The sequence below is a fragment of the Xiphophorus maculatus genome, chromosome 12 (genome assembly GCF_002775205.1).
Source record: "Xiphophorus maculatus strain JP 163 A chromosome 12, X_maculatus-5.0-male, whole genome shotgun sequence".
Taxonomy (NCBI): Eukaryota; Metazoa; Chordata; class Actinopteri; order Cyprinodontiformes; family Poeciliidae; genus Xiphophorus; species Xiphophorus maculatus.
In genome coordinates this window covers 340,563-361,610 of record NC_036454.1, presented here as the reverse complement: position 1 = coordinate 361,610, position 21,048 = coordinate 340,563, and the positions used below count along the sequence as shown (strand labels likewise).

Sequence of the window (21,048 nt, the reverse complement as noted above, 5' to 3'; positions counted from 1 at the left end):
CAAGACAACTAGAGCTCCATGACTCCACCCTATTCTCTCGCCAATTGATATGAGGGTTATGAAGAGACAGCCAAGGGAAGTTGAGGACAATTGAATTCTGAGGGGAAGGAAACAAAAAAGGTAAGAGTCTCCCAAAGGTTACCAGAAACCAAAAGATTAGTGGGCCTTGTTTTATGACCTGGGCAATGGCTTTCCATCAAGAGCTGACACCTGGATTGGGGCCGAGAGGGGGATAACAGGAATCTGAAGTTGATTTACCAGGTTCTCGTCATGGAGGTTTTGTTCTTACCCTGAGTCAACCAGGGCGTAGGTCTGGAAATGGGTCTGATTATCAACAAGAGCACAAGCGAGTGTAACACAGGAATCAAATTTCTTACCTCCACCCACCAGTACTTCCGAGCCTACCGGGGGACTCTGCCTTTTAATTGCAGAGGACAGGAAGACACAGAGTGATCCAACTGGCTACAATATAGGCAAGCTCCAGTTTTCATACAGCGCTGCATTCTTCAGGTGATAATCTTGCTTGGCCAATTTGCATGGGTTCCTCTGTGACTGGATCTGAACTGCTGTTAGAAGAGGACAGAATGGGAGAAAAAAATTGGTGCAGTAACAGGAAGGGGCCATCTCTTACAGCGGGACCGTTCTCGGACCCTGTTGTCAATCTTAATAGGATGAGAAATCAAAATCTCCAATGTCTCAGGCTCATCACGATAGGCCAATTCATCCTTTAGTGGTTTGTTTAAAGCTTGGAGGAAAGCACCTTTAAGAGCCTCATCATTCCAGCCAGAAGAGGCTGCTAAAGTGCGAAAGTCAATAGCAAAACCAGCTACTTATTGATTTCCTTGTTTAAAACTCCATAACTTCTTGGTGATCTCAGAACTTGACTCGGCATATCCAAAGGTCTGTTTGAAGTCGGAAATAAAATTAGTGAATGAACTCTGCAAAAGTGTCTGTTGTGGGTATTTGGCTTCAGCCCACCTTAATGCGCTTCCTTGAAGTAATCCAACAATGTAGGAGATGCGGGAGGGGTCATCAGGAAAAGATTCGGGTGAACGAGAAAAGACAAATGAACACTGGAGAAGGAAACCCCACGTCTGCCAATCTCACCCGAAAAAGGTTCTGGCGTGGGAGAGACAGTGTCTCTAAAACAGGATGGAGATGGAACTTGTACCGGGACGGCCGCTGCACTGGCTGCTGCGCCGGCTGGGTGAGGAGGTGGACCTAGAGCAGAAAGTTTACGATCAATATCCTGGAAAAGTTCCACCAAACGATCCAATCGCTGGTTCTAATGAATCTGGTGGTTAGAGAGAGTTTAGGAGGTCTTTGTGTCTGACTAGGACTGCTAACGGAGATCTTGCTGAGTCAGACTGTTGATCGGATGATTCTGTCATGTTCGAGGGTAGGCTTCTGACCCACATACAGAATCAGACCCAGGAAGCAACAGTAAGTTAAGAATTTATTTACAAAATAAAATCACAAGTGTCTTGCAGGTGATCCTTTGGACCAAATCCGGGGTTCGTCTGGAAGCGGAGAGATGGGTCAATGACCGTGCGAGGGGTGGACAGAATGTCTGATCGGACAGCAGGAGAAATTAGCTTATGTCTCCTGGAAGGCTTCTCAATGGGAGGGGGGAAGGAGCAGTTTGGATCCAGGCAACCAATCGGGAGGTCCGAGGTAAGTTTCTCCGAGGAATGAACTGTGGGCTGGAGCGGGCAGGCAGGTGAGGTTCGGAGCTACAGGTGGGATTACGAGTTTGGGGTCTGGCTTGTACCTGGGAATGGGAGACAGAGAACGAGTGAGGGAAGCAGACAACAAGCTCAGGTTTTTTCAAGAAGGTCACAAATAACTAGAGTTTCTCAGGAGAAGGTCTAGCGAGCTAGAGACTACCGTGAGGAAGTAATCATCCAGTGGAGAGGTGAGGTCTGGCAGCTCCTTAAATCATCTCTGGCTGATGATCCCAACAAGCTGCAGGTGCACCGCTTTGCTCCAGGCCGCTCCTAGCAGGGAGCCAATGGGAGAGACACTTTCATAAACCCAGATTCTGACAGAACCAAAACTTAAGTGGTTAATCCAATGCAAACAATTACATTTTTAAACAGCTATATTGGTTTGGATAGCTTTTTCTAATCTTGATAAATGAAATCATCATTTTAAAACTACTTTTTGTATTTACTTTGGTTAATTATGACTAATACTGACACTTGTTTGATGATCTGAAACATTTAAAGGTGACATAAAAGCAACATAAGAACTCTGTTAGAGACCATGTGTGGCTGTAGTCCTGTAAAAAACTATATAGTGACTAAACATACCTGCAGCCAACCGAATGCATGGTGACCTTTAACGGTGATGAAGTTTGGTAAACCCTTAAATGCAGTTTGTTAAATAAAGCTTTATCAACTTAATTGAATAGGTAACATAATAAGTAATTTATTCAAGTCATTTACCCAAGTTCTCTTTCACAATTCATTCTGTCTTAGGTTTAAACCATTAGGAGAATCAAAAGGCTTTAATAAGTCCTAAATTTAATTTGACAGAGACATCACACTGTGTGAGAAGATGGATGGATGGATGGATGGATGGATGGATGGATGGATGGATGGATGGATGAACATCATTCAATTTCCTGTTGTCTGCTAAACTTTGATTCTGTACTAAGTACTAATTCATTTTTAAATGGTTTATAATTATAAACCACTATGTTTGGTTTGGAAGTTCTTCCTGTTGTAACAACTTCCAAACCAAACAGTGCTGTCAGTGCGATCTGTTAATAGGTTCTCTGATTGGAAAATAGGTCTGATTTTTAGTTTGTGGCCAATCAGCAATTTGGTCAATCAAACATAAAATGGGTTAATCCCAGTCACTAACTGATTTCTGATTTTAACCTTTGCTTTGCTGCAGGTAAGGTGAGGGCTTACCCTGAGCTGGATGAGGAGATTGACATCCTGTCGGGCATCATCAGTGAGCAGAGATCCGAGTCCAAGATGTCAGGTACCTGAAAGTCTTCATCTGTTTTAGTTCTGCACCTCAACATGGTTGCTTCTAGATTTGGTCCAAGCTCATCTCCATGTGTCTCAGTCCCACCCTCCCAGGACATGAAGGCAGAGCAGCTCATCAGGCCGATCTCCAAACACAGAGGATCCCCCACAGACCAGCCCACCAGCCTGAGCATCACACTCAGCACTACAAGTGCACCTTCCACTACCAACTGCAGCCCTGGTCGGCTGGGCGAGCCCCGCATCACCGCCTACCCCCCCAATGACCAAGTGTTTCTCAGTAAGTCTCTGTTAGCCATGAAATACTGACTGTGACCCTGAGGAGAGCTCAGAATGACAGTCACTTAAGGAGATGAAGTTTTTATTCTCATTAGGAGCTTTGCTAGGAAATCCCCTTCCTGATTCAGCAGGTAGTTGGAGTTTAAGCAGAAGGATGGATGCAGGAGAGCAAAGAGGCAGAATCCTTCTGATTATCCATCCTCAGTGCAGGCAGGCAGGATCAATCCTACATCCAATAAACATCCATCCTCTTGACTTAAAGAAACATCAACAACATCAACAAGCTCAACTTGTGTGTCTCAGATCAAAGATGTTCTTTGTGAGTGTTGCCTTGTGACTGGGCTGATCCACTACAGACCTTTGGTTCTGCCACACTGCTGTCTTCAGTGTGGAGGCTGCAGCATCCAGAGATCATGTCTTCCTCTGACAGTCAGAGACCTGCAGCTCATTCCCTCCCTCTCATCTTCTGTTGCTATGTGTTCTCAGTTATGACCAGTGTGATCATCACAGTATGCTTGCTGGTCTTGGTCATATCTGGAATCTGCTGTGTCAGGTAAGACTTCTGTAATTTGTTGCATGCTTAGCTGTCTTTGTATGTGTCAGAAGATGGGTGTCAGCTCCAAGTGTGTTTCATCAATGTTTGATTTCTGGTTTCAGAATGGTGAGAGACGCATATCTGGAAGCTCAGAAGTTGGACTATCCTGCATGTGAAACCCAAAACTTTGGAAACTTTGTGAGTAGGACTTGGGAAGGAGGATAAAAACACTGAAGTTCCACAGCAACATGTGTAATTATGCTCCAGCAGCTTAGAATTTCATGTGTCTTATGTCAATTTGCTTGTACAAATGATCAAAAAAAAGTCTTAGTGGCACTCATGTCGACAGTGAGATAACTATTTGTTTCTTTCTATGAAAAGTTTCTTTTGTAGCTTTCAAACCGCTTTTTACCACTGCTAGACATGGAAAGATAACTCCAATCGAACTTTCTCAACCTCTGAATGATCTTCATTGCTTACATGATTTAATGTTTCTTCATGTCCCCAGCAACTGCTTACGTAAAGGCATAAAGCAAGTATTTATAAGGCCACCGCCCTTTAACCAGCATGTGCAGTAAAGACACATGCTCCTGTAAAGAAAATGTCATCTGTATAGTTTGACAGCTTGTTGATCTGGCTTTCTGCTGTCTTTTAGCCTGGGGACCAGAAGCTGGCCCACAGTGCCCAGATGTACCACTACCAGCACCAGAAACAACAGATGCTTTCCCTGCAGCAGTAAGTCACCTGCTGGGCCCCATTGTTTCTTCATGTTCCTGTCCCTGCCCACTCGGCCTTGTCAGGTCTGTGTTTTCTCTGTTACATGTTGGATGACTCTGGGTGTTTGACCTATGCAGACACAGGGATGAGCTCAGACCACCTGACACAGGAACATCGACAGATGAGGAGAATGATGGAGATTTCACCGTCTACGAGTGTCCTGGGCTGGCACCAGTAAGCAAACAAACCATTTAACGTGCTGTCTGGATTTTGATGGTTGAAAATGAACTATGGTGGAGACCAGCAAGTCATCAGATGAGCGCTGGTGGAGCCAACTGCACATTGTTAGAAAAAATACAAATCCTCCTACCACCTTCTGTCGTCTTCTTTTTGTGGTTGCTTCAGTGGTAGCATTTGAATGTTTATCATGTAACTCGTGTGATGTAAAAAATAAATAAATAAAAGCATTTCCCTGGCAGTTTTCTGTTTAAAGTTGGCATGTTTCCATTAAGCTAATTTATTTTTGGAACTTCAATTTGCACAGTTTTATGGTTAAGAGAAGTGTATCTATTGAGAATGACATCAAAGAGAGACTGGGAAAGTTTGTGTGAGGCTGTTCAACTCCCACACTGAAGAAGACACCTTTAGTGGTCTTAGTGTGCAGGAGGAAGATGAAGATGGCAATAGATCTTTTTTTTTCCTGGTGGGCTACTGTGTTTGTTTTTAAGCAGATATAATAATATTTATCAGAGCCAAATAAACACAGTAGACAATGAGAAGTTGTTGGTAATAGATGACTTTATTTCATCAGTTGCCAAAGCAGGTATTACATATTTTTAAAAATATATATAAACTGCATTTTACTCTCTGAATAAATTGAGTACAAAACTGCACTTTTTGAAAAAGCAAAGTAAAATATATTTATTCATGCAATAAATAGCAAGCATGGTCTCTTGTTAATTAAATTGTGTTGTTGTTCAGACAGGAGAGATGGAGGTGAAGAACCCGCTGTTTGACGACGCCAACCTTTACCTACACAGATTCCACAAGTAAATCCGGACCGTCACACTGGAAGTGCATCACCTGTGTGTACTGCTCCCTGAATTCACATCCACACACACTCTCCACATGCACTGCTACACTCAACCAAGTCCATGTGGAGAGCAAGATTGTCTCCCTGTAAACGGGGAGGAGGAGGAGAAGGAGGAAGAACATGTGAAATGTTGGGTTCATGACTGAAGCTGTGAGTCTCATGCTCTGCAGCCTTGCTCTGTTCTGTTTCATCTTCAGTGCAGCTGTGAGTGTGTGTGTGTGTGTTGGCTCTGAAGGAAACACGTGGACTGACTGTGTGTTGATCAGCTGGAGCAGAGTGCAGTGCAGGAGCCTGCTGACGCCACCAGGTGGCAGTATCACTCTGAGCTGATTTCTGGCTGTCGGTTTTGATTCATCAGTAAATGCTCTTTTCTTCCCTGAGTTTTAACCACAATTTGTGGTTTTACTATGAGGTTTTGCTTTGATTTTAAAAAGGAGTGTTTTTAATGTTTGATGAGTGTGAATGCATGCAGCATCCTCACCTGTGTCAGAATGTTATGTAGCCACTGTTCTCAGCCTAGCACAGTGACTGAGAACATCCACTGTATCATCCATGTAACAAATCATTCAATATGCATTTCTAGTTTTTTCCAAGTTGGTACCTCAAACTTGCTGCTAATGTTTATCCTATACATAAACTGTATGAAAACGATTTCAAGGTCATTTGAAACAGGATGGAGCTCTGAACCAGAGTCCATCCTGTACACAAGGTATTGACTACCATGGCTTGTCCTCATGGTTTAGTGACGTTTAAATAGCAGATGATGGAACAGGGCAGATTGGTCTGTCACTGCCTGAATGCTGGGACAAACTCTGCTGCTGCTTTCTTTATTTTCAGAGACTAAGCAGGTGATAGGAGCCGGGCCACTCGAGTCCAAACACATATCCAGGATATTTCTAGTTTTTACTTCAAGATGGGGGCGGTTTTTTGGTGAGGCATGTGGGAAATCTGAATGATGCATCAATCAGATTTTGGGGGCCATTTTTTTATAAAAGCTCAGGCCTGCTGTTAAACAACTCTGATTTTTCTTTAAAAATTACAAAAATATATATAAACTGCATTAAAAAGGTGTGTTCTTTAGTCTTTCTGGCAATAGACGACCAAAACTTCCACCATCCAACCAATAAATTCAAATGAATATTGCAAATGTGATGGTTAAAATAAAACTAATTATATACACTAAATTAGACTGCATGCAACATATAATGCATTTCTGAGTTATAGAATACAAAAACTTTCAATCATTTGATCATTGAATTTCATCCCTAATTACAGATTTGCTACAGTCTGTAATGAAATGATTCATCAGCTCTTTGATTTGTTTAACTTCTGATCAATCATAAACTGATTGACTTTAATGGGTCAGGATGACAAATATATAAATACGTAAATACATGGTGTGCTGTATCCACTTAGAAACTCTAAAATTATTCATTTTACTTTTACCATAAAAATAATGGAAATTCTAATTATGTTATTTCATTTTTTTTTTTTTTTATTAAAATGTTAGATTTTTTTTTATGTGTGCAAGCCTGTTTTATTTAAATGGTCACATATATGAACTATTATTTAAGAACGTTTTTGGTCACTGAATTATGGCCCTTTTGGTCCACCGTATCTGCTGTGAGCAATCCAGAGCAGAGGCTGCATCAGGCTATAAGTACGAAGGAGAAATTGCTGTAAAAAGAGATTTAACGTCTGACTGTCTTTATTACCTTTGAACAGTGAATAGTTGGAGTAGTTAGCCTGGCTAGCTGCTAACAGCCGTATCTCTCAGGTCGATGTTGCATCTCTAGTAAAAACACAGATGTCTTCATCCTGCTGAGTCCTTACTGAGAAAAGCTTTTTAAAGTGTGACTATTTTTACTGATACCATTTTTAAATACAGAAGTTAATTTTAAAAGCTGAGTTTAAGCTGCCCAGATTAAAGAATTGAGGAACAAAGTTGAAACCTAACATGATGTTGAAAATCAAACATTGTTTTTTTGCAGTTGTTTAGATTTTCTCTGTTTTCAGAGAAAACCAGAGAGCATTCAGGTTCCCTCTAGCTCTGCAGAGAGGTGTTTGGGTCGATGACTCCGATACAGCCAACAATGATTTAAAAGCATGAGCAAACTGAATCGACACAGAAACATGTAGGGATTTTTTCTGACTGTTGCTTTGTGGACTCAGCAATCTGACGACTGAATGAATATTCATTAAACACTTCTAGAGATCAGACATTTAGATATATTTAATATAGCTGTCTTGTTTCAGTGATGTGTTTGAATAGAACTAACTGTGTCTTGTAAAGCTGCTATGACCACTGTTACCCACTCAACCTCAGATCGATGTTCTCTGCCTTTCTTTTGCTAAAGACGAGCTCCTCTGCTCCACAGGCTCACATGTCTGAGTCTGGAGGTTTCTGCCTGCCTCTTTGCATCTGCTCCGGAACAGAGCTCAGCCAGGATGGGCACCAGAGACACTTTGAGGCAGGAATCTGGAGATGAAGCCTTGGCTCTGTCTCACCATCAGTGAAGATGTGAAGGAGCTCGTCAAATACACAAACCCTTCCAGCAGACGTGTGGTTTATCCAGATTGACAGAGCTTGTGGAGCAAAACGGACAGTTCATGGGGCATGCAAAGCAAAGATCAAATTGTCATGTTGCATTTTTATTTATTTTTATGTTCTTTTTTCCCTCTGCTGAAAGCTAAACACAAATCCCTGCTGATTTTTCTTTAGGTTGTTCTCTTCCGGATTAACAATTCTGTAAAGGAGCTTTAGAACAATACAACCTGTCTTTGGCCTCTTTATATGTTCTCCTTATGTTTAGCTTGCATGTGCATATATCAAAGCTGTAATAAAATAAATAAATATTTATAAGATCTTAAGTGTAAACTGCTTTTGTCCTTTCATTTTTTGTAAGAAACAGATATGAATCTCCTTTTGAACTCTGTGTCTAGAAAACAGTTTAGTCATATGTAAAGGGAAAAGTAAATCATACACACCCTCCATACACAGGCTGGGTGTGTGTTTTTAATCCATGAAGACCCACATCCAGCTGAGGGTCTGAGATGATCTGACCCTCAGCTGATCCCAGCTCTCAGTGAATGCAAGAAGAAACCAAGAAAAAAAAAACGATGAGGGAATTGGGGGGTGTTAATATCATATTCTGTTGTACAACACAAATTAAAAGTACCAACAAATATTGTTGTATTCCTGTAAGATGGGATTTTGCTGACCCTACATGGAAATGTGTGGAAGTTGTATGTTTCTTATTGTAGACAGTGGCCAAAATGCAGCATATGGTGAACAGAAGGGAAATATTTACAGAAGTGCATAAGAATATGTAATAATGGTGGAAATGCCATAACTATTATTAATATATCTATGTTAGCAGATGCATTGTCTGCAGTCTCACACAGTCTGTCAGTTTAAACCACTAAGAATTTATTCATTTCCAACAAGTAAACAGCTATAGGACACATCTGCTAGGAGAGGGAACTTCTACTGATGGTACCACAGGACCTCACTTCAAAGTATCCTGAACCAGCCCTTAAAACATGCCGACAAATCATACAAAACTGTTAAAGCTATGAAATATATGAACAAAGACTATTATATGTACAGTTTGGATAGGTCTTCATTTACTTTGGCTTTTTTGTCATTTTTATGCAAACCAAATTTTAAACGTGGCATGGAAAAAAACATTGGCTTGCGTTAGAGTTCATGCAGCTTCAGTGTATATGCCCGAGAACAAAATATTCATCTACTTACTGCAACATTTCATAGGAATGACTGAGATGGTGTAGTTTGTTATACTCTTATCATAAGGTAAAGTTTCTCTCAAGTAAAAAAATAAGCCAATGAGCTTTTTAAAAAGCAAACATTTTGAGGGAAACCTTAAGTAAATGTTGGATTCTGTTTAGCTGAGGTACTGCAACAAGCAACAAGCGCAGATTTGAAAGTGGAACACAGCTTCTGTCGTATTTTTGACGAGTCAAACATATCATCTGTTTCATTTTTCAGGGGAATGACTTGGAACAGACTAATAACAGATGACAAATCCCAAAAAGTCACATAAAACCTAGAAACTCACCGCTTACATCAATGTTTCCCAACCCTGGTCTTCAAGGCGCACTGCCCTGCATGGTTTAGGTATTTCCTTGCTTCAGTCCAGCTGATTTCAATTGATGACTGATTAACAGGCGTTTGTTGAACTGCAATCAGTTGAATCAGGAACATTAGCAGGGAAACCTCTAAAACATGTAAGACAGTGTGCCTTTGAGGACCAGGGTAGGGAAACACTGGCTTATGCCATGGTAAATCTAACGTACAACACAGATTCTCAAATTGTTATGATCAAATTACATACTGTCATTATGTGAAGTAGCAAAAGGGCACTACCATAACACAGGGACTGATGCATATTCAGCTGTTATGGAGGGGCCTGGAGGAGCAGAAAAACAGTTGACTTTTTGTGAACAACTAAACTGATCTTAGCCAGGAGGACGGTTGTTCAACAGCTTCACAGTAACTGAACAAAATCTGTAAGTTAGCAGGCAGCGCTTGGAGGCCTGATTATCTGACAAGACAAGATTGGATGGGGATCAGGGAGCTGAACTTTATGCATACTTCATGAGCTATGAGGAGGATTCTGTGTAATACTGTCAAAAGGGAAAAATGGCTGCAATGCTGGTTTAATCTGAGTCTTGAACCGCATGTTTTGTTTTATTGCACTACCTTGAACAATGTATAAGCTGAAAATAATCTAACTCTAATTTGTAATATGCAAGTGTTGTAGACTTCTGCCCAGGTCTCCTGTGGAAGGACTTCAGGTGACAGAAGGTTGATTTTGTTAAGCATCTTTATGTGGCTCTGAAGGTTCAAGTCAGAGTCCATCACCACACCTATTGATTTGTTCTAATCATCTGCTCAACAATTGGAATTGGTTTGTAGTCTCCTGGTGTATTGTATTGAATAAATGTAAATATTAAACAGGAGGAACCACAGGATGAAGCCTGGAGTATCTTACATGTGATTTCTGTCCACTCCAATAAGAATTTGTCATGTTGAGTTCAAGTCTTTTGACCCACATACATACAAACATATACAGTGTTTGTGCTCAGATAAATCTTTATCTGATTTCTTTATCTAAGAAATCAGCTAAAGCTTATTTTGAACAAAGATGAATTGCGAGATACTGTATGTGGTTCTTGTCCTGTGGGTGGAAAGCTGGGGTCGTCAGAACACTGAGGTTAGTTGGAGAGAACAGGTAAGTTGATGGTAAACCAGACTGATCGGATTCTGAGAAATGGAATGATCGTACTTGGTTGGAAGATGAGTTTCCACCAGGGGTAGAAGTACTGTGGTCTCCAGGGATTTGGTCTCTTTGTAGGGAGTTCTTGAAATGATCCAGGTTTCGGTGTTTGGTCTTGATAGAGTGTTCTTTGAAGATTGATGGACGAGGCTTGCGGGCAGGTAAGTTCTTGTGAGAAGGAGCGGTCCGATAACCAGCCGTGACACGAGGAACTGTCAGAGAATCTTCAGCCGAGAAGGAGATGGATTCGGGCAACCAGTGGTTAAGATCCATGGCATCATGAGAGGAATCCAGAATGCAAGGAACTCTGGCTACTAGTGATGGGCTATCTGAAGCCAGACTTCGGGGCTTGTGTCGTCTTGTTGAAAAGACGACACATGAGGCCTCGCATTGCATGGGTCACGTGACTGCTTCATTTTGCGTGTCGGTTTTCAAAATAAAGGCGTGATGAGCCGCTGCTTCTCGAGTTATTGTATTTGATCGCATCAGGGGAGTATTTGTCTTCAGCAGTGGCCGAAATAAAAGGAACCTTTTATAGTTCATGTGTATTAATGATTTTGATGATGGGACTCATCAAAATGTAATGTTTGTTATTGATTTTCTCAATTGTTGGTTATGGTATATTTTATGACATTATATTTGTTTGTTTTTATTATGTAAAGCACTTTGAAACTGCAATGTTGTTGAAATATGCTACACAAATGAACTTGATTGAAAAGGAGCCAGCAAGAAGAAATAATATGACATCTGCGAATACTTTGAGATGATCATTCACAAGGTTCTTAAATAAAAAATAATTAAACCCTTCACCCCCAAAATTCTCACCTTCTTGAAATTTCCACTTCTTTGTTCTGGAAAAATGTATCAGTCTTGCACAGCAGAAACAGACTAAAGCTGTTGGAAGAGTAAAATTCTGGCCTGATGAGTAAAAATGTAAGGGATCAGATCAGAGAGCCAATAGGAATCCAAGAAAAAGAGACATTTTGAAGAATTTTAGTTTTTAGGAGGTAAATCAAAACTCAAAGAATACTGTCTGCCCCAACAAGCACCGCACTCCGAGTACACTAAAACAAATGGACACCTGCTGGATCCTAGATGTTCTTACTGTAGACTGGGAAGCAACCGGCTCCCAGTTTGTTTGCTTTTAAGAGTAAAACTTTTCTTTTAAATGATACTGCTTGTTAAGGTTAGCTACAGCCTCAAAAATATTGCACACATCTTAATAGCATACATTTTTGATTTTCCAAAATATCTTCCCTTACAAAAAGTCCAACATCTTGAGGAGTCCAGAAATGTTCTGTAGGGCTATAGTGTGAATGCTCTAGTGATTCACAATATTATTAGTAATTATCACTACTGACAGCGTTGTTTAGCTGCTAGTATATTTCTATAGTGTTATTAATGTCTGTTTTACTCTTAATGTGGTTGTTTTTGTATTAAAACTGTTTAGCATTTAACCGTTAGTCTTGAGCTTTGACCAGTTAGTTAGTTTGAGTCTAAATGAAGTTCTACATCATTTAAATTTAAAAAGCACTTATGACAGGGGGAATAAATGCTGATATTTAGGTCTTTTTACTCACTTGTGTTAATTGTTATATTGTGGAAGTCAGCAGAAAAAGACAAAAATATAATTTGTGTCTTGTTTTATTCTCAATGCCTTCCAACCAAAACCAAAAATAGAATGTAGGACAACCGTTGGTGTCTTCTAACCTCACCTTCTCCCCTTCACAATAAGAGTATACATTCGGGTGTGAAATATATACATTGTATCCGCCACACAGGCCACCCCTGTTGCAAATTAAATACAGTTTATTGGTTTCATAAGTTCCTTTGGACAAAGATAGTCAGTTTATTTTATTATACAAAAATGACCACATTAAAAGTAAAAGTCTATGCTGGCCCTGGAAACCTCAAAGCTAAGGGACAATTAAACCCAATTAAATAACATTAGACTGTTTGGGGGAGGAATGATAATAAAGAAAACACAAATACAACTAAATGCACCTAAGTGTTCCCCAATAAAAACACACTCACACAAAAAGCCCTGGTGATACAGCAAAGGAAAGAAAAACTCCCCTTCCACTAGTCTCCTCAATCTGAATAAAATAGCTTGGGACCCAGGGACAGCATAGGTCCTTTTTATTGTTTAAAACAAGCCAGAAGGCTAGACAATAAAAACTCTCCTTCCTTCAACAAAACTAGCAAAAAGAAAATACTATTAATCAATAATAACTATCCAAAAAAAGGAAAGAAATTCTAAACTAAAACTGAAACAGTAGCAGGCCAACCTTCTTAAAAGCAAAACCAGTTAGTTGTACTCTGTATGTCACTCGCTCTAGAAGTATCTCTCCTCTGCATGAATCATCAGCCTGGGATCTGATCTCCTCAGCAATCTACCTGCTTTTAAATGCAACTGCTGATTACCTGTCTGGCTAACGAACCAGCTGCGCTCTGTCACGGCATCTTCCAAATATGGGCAAAAGGAAGAATGCGCAACACTATACTTCCGGGACAAAATGCCCCGGCTACAGATTAAATATTGTTTAATATGACTTTTTCCTATGTCTAAGACTGTACCAACAAAAAATCTCTCAGAATAATATATATGGCACCGTAAAAGCAAAAATGTGAATTTTTACTTATATCTGTTTAACAACCCTGGTTATAACAACCAGATGTGTTATTCTTCTGTGAATCTAGTAATTCATTTGTTCGTCATTGACTTTTGCTCAATTAAGTTTCTTATGTATACGTTGTAAATACAATTTTTATCATAGTTGATCATGTTGTTTTTCATGTTTATTTATTTTATTCCTCCTATAATTGATGGAGATAGTCAGATATTATTTATAATATATAAAGGTCTTGTTTATATCATTTAATTAGCTCTACATCCTTAAGAAAATTTAAAAATATGGTGTTTTATAAGCCAGTTTATCTTTTAAGGTGCCAGTAATGCCAGAATTAATAGTAAATAATAAAGACTTTGTGCTATTCTCATTTAGTAATGTAGTTATGTTAGTTGTGTTACCATCCCACGCCACTAGAGGCAGTAATAGACCCGAAAAGATACGACTATGGGGCAGATTTAGAGGTACACAGACCCCCATAGACATAAATTCATAGAATGGGCTCTTTGCACCTGGCGCGCTGACGTCATAACCGCATGCGGAAGACGGTGGCTTGTAAATATTCGTTGCTACCAGTTAAAGCTAACGCTGCACAGAAATGTTTGCAGCCTTCACTTCACTCCGGATCAACTTCTTCAGCCTAAAGAAGAAGGTAAAGGAGCCTCCTGTGTTATTTCCATGGAATCACTTCTGTATTCAGCCTGAAAGAGTTTATGGGAACCAGAGAGCAGACCAGAGCCAGACTGCCGAACAACTGATCCGCCTGTACACACTGCTGGAAACACTGCCCTGCTTCACAAGAAGCATGCAAAACTAATAAAGCGAAGTAACACAGAGACCTTAAGGAACATGGCCATATTTTTCTAAAAGCAACAACTTTGAACCCGAACAGTCAGCTGAACTAGAACTCCGACACCAGAGCTGCTCTACTGTTAAGCTATGGGCTTGTTGTTCCTCAGGCTTCAGAAGCAAAAAGCCTGAACCGTAAAATCCCCGTTACTTGGTCTCTGACACTAACGACAATAAACCATGTAATATACTTGAACACAAGGTAAAAACATTGTCCGTTAGAATGGATGAAAAATGTTTAGATACTTAAATAGCATATTTTTACAAGAAAAATGTCTAGCATAAGCTAAAGCTAATGTTACCAACAAAGTTTAAAGAAAGTAAAACTCACCTTTGTATCTGTGAATGTATAACGAGGCGAACATCTTAAAACCTTTCTCCAGCTTACTTGTCGGGGCTTCGGATCGATGTAAATCATTAGCTGTTACCTTGGACAAGCCCTGCAAACCCCCAGTGTAAAGAGCCTTTTTCAATAGATCGGAAACGATTGAGCCGCTTTTCCCAGATCGCTGAAGCTGAGGTGCAAAGAGCCCATTCGTAGAGGCCTCATGGAGCGGGTCGGCCCATTGCTGCGATACTCACAGCGTCCGCCATATTGAATGTGGCCTATGTGCCGTAAGCTAATAGACCCTTTTCACAGTGACGTCAGACAATGGCCGCCATAACTCAAAACTGGGTATCTTTACTTCCGGTGTGATTTTGCCTTGGGAACCAAGCTGAAAACTTCCCGCATTCTCATAATCTTAAGGATATAATAAAAGGTAAGTTTAATAATAACAGCATTTAAGTGTTAGATAGCTGTTACTAATCATTGTAAATTCACCATTCTCTATCTGTGTATAAAATAAACAGCCTCCGATCGGAGAGTAAACCACCTAGCAGCAGCTTTAGCCACATTTAGGAAAAATATACTCTCTGTCAGCGCTGTAACGTTTAGAGGTTCACTTTCTGTATTTTATAAAACAGTGTTTATGTGCTAGATAACCGTTATCAGTCATTGTCAATTTACCATTCTCCAACTGTATTCAAAGGAACCAGCTTCCGATCATGAGTAAACCAGCTAGCAGCAGCTTTAGCCACAGTTAGGAAACATATACACCGCCGCCTGTCAGTGATGTAACGTTTAGAGGTTCATTTTCTGTATTAATGGAAAATAAAAACAAGACAAAAGCCACAAATAACAGTTGGGCTTGACGATATTTCTGTTTTTCCAGCAACAAAATGCGCATCTCCATGCACTGTTCATGTTTCTGTCACTGCTAACTGTCACAGAGTCTCTCCCAAAGACGCAAAGAAGGAATAAAAATAAATACACAAGAAAATATTAATGTGCAATGATTTGGATAAATAACTTTAATCTGATTACTGGATTTGAAATACGAACTCGTTAGATTATTCGTTACCGAAAAAGTGGTCCGATTAAAGGCATTACAAAGCAGCGGCGGCACCGGACATCTCTGCTTATAACAAACAAATCCCTATTTTATGGGATGAGTGGCAACTCCAGTCTATAATTTAATAATCTGATCAAGATTAGAGCCTAAAACGTTATAGTTCAAAAACAGTAAAAAGTTCTGGTTAAGGAACAGTTATGTCACGTAGTTAGCTAGCTAACAAAATTCACTAATGCTAAGCTAACGGTTACGCAAAACAAAAATACCTACCTTCATAGTCAAACAGGTATTGTTCGGTGAAGAATTTGTAGCCTTTGTCTAATTTAGATTTTTTTGTCAGAGAGAACTGGTTTGCAAATCGTGATATATCTTCAAATCTTATTTTAGGCAAATGTTTTAGAGACTGTGTAAACTCCATGCTCCGGTGATCTGTCTGATCAACATATGCTGTCAGATTTATACATCTCTCTCTCTCTCTCTCTCTATATATATATATATATATATATATATATATATATATATATATATATATATATATGAAATAGACAACTTTATCATTACTTACTATGTACACCGGAACTAAGGATACACAGCTTCGAGCCAAAACGGAAGTTGTGTGACGTCATGTGAAAAGGGTCTATTCAAGGAAATGGACCGAACTTCAGAAAGTTCTACAAAGCATTTTAAGTTAATACCAGTAACTGACACATTTTCTCACGCACTAATATATCTGGTAATCAAAGAAAGCACTAAAGACAGAGTTTTTAACTTTTGATATGATTATTTAATTGTTTTGGGGTATTTCTGATAGAAATGATTCTGATAGCTTTCATATTGACATTGATGAACAGACACACACTTTTACAGTGTTTCATTAAAGAACACATCTACATGATTCCATAATTTAATGTACATTTAACATTTCAAGACAAGAAAAAAAAAAGTATTTTCTTGTATTTATTTTTTAATATATTATTGAAAAATGACTTAATTTATCAAAGTCATTGTTACCTGACAATGACTTTGATAAATCAGTCATTGTCAAACATTAAACTACATATTTTTCTTACTCTTTTTCCGGAAAGAAAAAAAAATTATTACAGTATATGTCAACTCTGCAATTGACAGCAAAGAGTGAAAATAATTCTAACAGAGTAATTTTTTTTTATTTCATTACATAAGCTGCATTAATACAGTAATATTTCAGATTGAGATATTTAAAAATACACAAAAAGTGAAAGAATAAAACACATTTATTTATTATACTGGGAACACTGGCCACAGGCAGGGCTTCAGTCTGCTGGTCAAACTGGGAGAACTCCAATGACTTCTGAGACGTCCTGGTACACAGGCTAAAGCCAAGGATAAAAGAGAAATTATCCAAAACTGTAATAGAAAATACATATCTGATTCCTTCACGTTCAAAAAAACATAATTTCAGCATGTTGGGGCTCTGACTCTAGCACTTTTATAGCATAGCTAAATACCGGCATTGTGAAGCTGAGCTGTGAAACAGAGACTGAAGAACAGCAGCTCCAGCTCTGATCCTGACTGACCTATCCTCACAAAATCCCCTGGTCTTTAATGCACTTCCTCTCTAACAGCGTTTTCTCATCAGCTCTCTCTCATTAGAAAATGAGAGAGAGCTGTATGAAAACGTTAGCTACACTACGAAAATTACAATCAGTGGTTACTTCGGGCCAATTTAGCTACATAGGAAATATTTCTCGGTTGTTTAGAAGCGGGTTTCTGGCTGCAAAGTCAAGTAGTTCTGCTCTTTCATCCTTACCTGTGAAATGTAATGGCAATGAATTCAGTTTGTATTGTAAAATGGTTGAAACAAGTCCACACAGCACATGACTTGGGGAGCTCCTATCGCTCTGCTGCCACATGCAAGATGGCGGTGACGTAATAGCTCAGATCTAATTACATAATGATTTTGAAATTTTGTATGTTTTTTAATGAAGCCGGGAGTAATGCAGCACACAGAGCTTCAAATAAAATGGGTCCTTTATTTGTTTAGATAAAAAATGACACTTTTCTCTCTCGAGTTGCAAAGAAACAAATGAAAGAATGAGGATCAATATAGGCCGAAAGAAATGACCCGTATTCTATCAATATAAAGCCTCAGCTTCAGTGAAAATGGCGGGCTCACGATGTAGTAAGGTAGCTTTACATAAAAGCTGAACTCTAGCAAAGGGTGTAATAAACGGCAGTGGCACTTCTAAAGGAGGACAAACAACGAAAAACATAACATTAACATCCTCTCTTTAGCTTTGTTCACGGAAGATAATTCAGCTTCGACATTAATTACCGAACACTTGGATTCTCTGCTTAGGTGGCCATATAGTCTTTTTTTCCACCACGTCTCGGCACACAAAATGTCCTTCTCTTCCGTTTTTCTAGAGTGCCACGGTACATACGCAAGAGGTTTTTTCTACTTCCGGTAATTTTAGACCTCTCTGTAACAACAGCACCACATGCTGACAAAAACAAGAATTACAACCAGTCGGTGAGATAAAAGCAAAACATGGTTTACAAAATACATTTTTGACATGTACCCATTTTTCATCTGGTTACATTAAATTGGAAAATGAAATAAGGATTTATGGATCTATTTTTCGTAAGGGTGCGTTTTATGTTGGAGCCTTTGTTTTGATGAGCCATACAGGAAGCGGATGTGTTGCTTAACGTGATTAGCTTTTTACGACATCAGCTGCCGTTCCTACTTTGCTCTCTGGCTTCAAGTTCTAGCCGCTGCGTTTGGAAGCAGGACAGATCCACCGGGATATAGAGGACCACGGAAAGACAGAACACGACCCGAACCGGTCTTCCTCCAGGTTGCCGAGCCGCTGAAAGGCGTGCCGTTCCGGGCCGTGCCAGGCTCAGACGGGATGCGCTGGAAGAATCCTGCCGTCCAGCCACAGGCCACCGCTGGTGTGCTCATCTGGTAAATATAGGACACACCGAGGCAGGAGGGAGGCGAGATGGGCTTCCTGCACCAGCTGCATCTCCTGCTGTGGAAGAATATCTCTCTGAAGAGGAGAGGGCCGGTAAGAGCATTCTGCACCCGCACAACAGAACACCCCTCCCTCCTGTTGGGCTGTTACTGGGGAACCAGACGGGAATCGAGGGAGCCATCCTGAGCTCTGCTGCATCACCTGCTTCCGTTATTTAACCGGAGCCCGATTCGGAGCCCGATCTGTTCTCAGATGATGACAGAGGCAGCCGGGTAGAGATGAGCCTGGGTTGGGCTCGTTTAGGCAGCTTTACTGCCTGAGCACCGCGCTGAGAGGAAGGAGGAAGTTGGCCAGAGTGCTGTAAACAGGTTGTTGTTTGTGGAGAAATTACAGACTTGAGGAAAGCAGCTCAGCTCCAAGATTAACATCAGCAAACTGTACTGCGTCTGTCTGGTTGTATGTCCTGCTTTAATGGAAATTTAGTTATTGAGAACTGACACAGCAGCTCTGTGTGTGAATATGAGATTTATATAATTCCAGCGCAGTTCAGTCTGGGAGAGTGCTGGGACATGGTCATGATGGAAAAGACGGAGGTGGGAGAAAAATCTGGGTTCATTGGAATCAACAAGACATTAAAGTTTCTTGTCTCCTAAAATTTTGCTTCCCCTTATACCTTTATATTTTTTTTTATTTGAAGATCCTTTCCATAAAATAACAATTAATTGAAATGGAAGCTGTTTTACAAAATGCAAATTTTTAATTAAGGGCTCTAATTAATAAGCCATATATCAACAATTTAATGAATAAATAAATAGTCATATGAGCTCAAAAACAAAGATATTTATTATTTTCAATCTGTTATTCTACCATCAGATCAGTTTTATTTTTTCCATCCATCTTTCCAGTGTTTCAGGAATGCCTGATAATTCATAGAACTTTAAAAATGTGGATTGTGGATGCTGAGGTCTAAAAACAAAAACAAATGAAGTTGAAGGAAATTGATCAACTGTAGAAACATATTGAGGGATTATCAGTCGACGTCACGTTCCATCAGCCACTCTACTGCGCATGTCGCCTTCAGAACGCAGGCAAGAGTACATTAGTACGGTGGCCGACAGGTGCAAATGCGCAGCAAAAGAGAAAACATGCAAACAAAAAAGAAGACACCCCCGAATGAAATGCAGCAAATAAAAAGAGAGACGCAAACACCCCCGAATGAAATGCAGCAAATAAAAAGAGAGACGCAAACACCCCCGAATGAAATGCAGCAAATAAAAAGAGAGACGCAAACACCCCCGAATGAAATGCAGCAAATAAAAAGAGAGACGCAAACACCCCCGAATGAAATGCAGCAAACAAAAAGTGTTGAAAACGGAAGTGCTCCAGACCACTAGGGGGAGTCAAAGAAAATAGTATTCATTTCTATGGGACCAGATGCAAGATTCAGAGAAAGAAATTTGAAAGAAAGTAAAGGTATCTCTCTGAATCTTGCATCTGGAAAGTGTGATTATTGTGAGAAGTCTGAAACAATAGAGCATGTTATTTTAGAGTGTTGTAAGTATGAAGAAGAGAGAAGATGCATGCTGAGAGAGTGTGTAGGTATTAAAGAAAGGTTTAATTTAATAGAATTTTTGAGGAGAGATTTCGGGAGTAGACATATTCAAATAATTATTCGGTATCTTAAAAAAACAAAGCTATTTCATAGGATATGAGTAGAGCAAGTTGGGTGTGAATGTGTAAAGAATATCAAAGAGGGGTATATAAAGTTATAAGCAAGTTGGATAATATAAGCAGGTGTGTATGTGTGGGGGTATGTTTAATCAGGAGTTAATGGAGGGAAAAGGTAGAAAGTGAAAGTTTATAGACCATCTCGAACCACACTCCATACTGGTAAGTGGCGGTAATGCTACTGTAAGTTTGTTGCCAACCGCCAATAAATACCAAGAAGAAGAAGAAGAAGAATCTTGCATCTGGTCCCATAGAAATGAATACTATTTTCTTTGACTCCCCCTAGTGGTCTGGAGCACTTCCGTTTTCAACACTTTTTGTTTGCTGCATTTCATTCGGGGGTGTTTGCGTCTCTCTTTTTGTTTGCTGCATTTCATTCGGGGGTGTTTGCGTCTCTCTTTTTGTTTGCTGCATTTCATTCGGGGGTGTTTGCGTCTCTCTTTTTGTTTGCTGCATTTCATTCGGGGGTGTTTGCGTCTCTCTTTTTATTTGCTGCATTTCATTCGGGGGTGTTTGCGTCTCTCTTTTTATTTGCTGCATTTCATTCGGGGGTGTCTTCTTTTTTGT

General features: G+C 39.8%; 2 protein-coding genes across 10 annotated transcripts in view; both read left to right on the top strand.

The window, feature by feature from the left end:
• The window catches only part of npdc1 (neural proliferation, differentiation and control 1), a 28,404-nt gene extending 19,919 nt beyond the window's left edge, over nt 1-8,485 (top strand). The window contains exons 3-10 of one of the 4 annotated variants that reach the window (XM_023343665.1): nt 2,902-2,991; nt 3,079-3,276; nt 3,762-3,828; nt 3,933-4,008; nt 4,466-4,545; nt 4,665-4,761; nt 5,509-5,576; nt 7,999-8,485. In XM_023343665.1, the coding sequence (XP_023199433.1) occupies nt 2,902-2,991; nt 3,079-3,276; nt 3,762-3,828; nt 3,933-4,008; nt 4,466-4,545; nt 4,665-4,761; nt 5,509-5,576; nt 7,999-8,137 (815 nt within the window). In that variant the 3' untranslated portion in view covers nt 8,138-8,485. Of the gene's footprint in view, nt 1-2,901; nt 2,992-3,078; nt 3,277-3,761; nt 3,829-3,932; nt 4,009-4,465; nt 4,546-4,664; nt 4,762-5,508; nt 5,613-7,977 lie in introns of all 4 variants that reach the window. The other 3 variants (XM_023343664.1, XM_023343666.1, XM_023343667.1) reach the window with 3 other exon arrangements.
• A 10,023-nt stretch (nt 8,486-18,508) lies between these two features.
• Nucleotides 18,509-21,048, top strand: part of abca2 (ATP binding cassette subfamily A member 2) — a 146,552-nt gene continuing 144,012 nt past the window's right edge. For all 6 annotated transcript variants that reach the window (XM_023343537.1, XM_023343533.1, XM_023343532.1 and 3 more), the window contains exon 1: nt 18,509-18,846. In XM_023343537.1, coding sequence (XP_023199305.1) covers nt 18,781-18,846 — 66 coding nt within the window. In that variant the 5' untranslated portion in view covers nt 18,509-18,780. The remainder of the gene's footprint in view (nt 18,847-21,048) is intronic.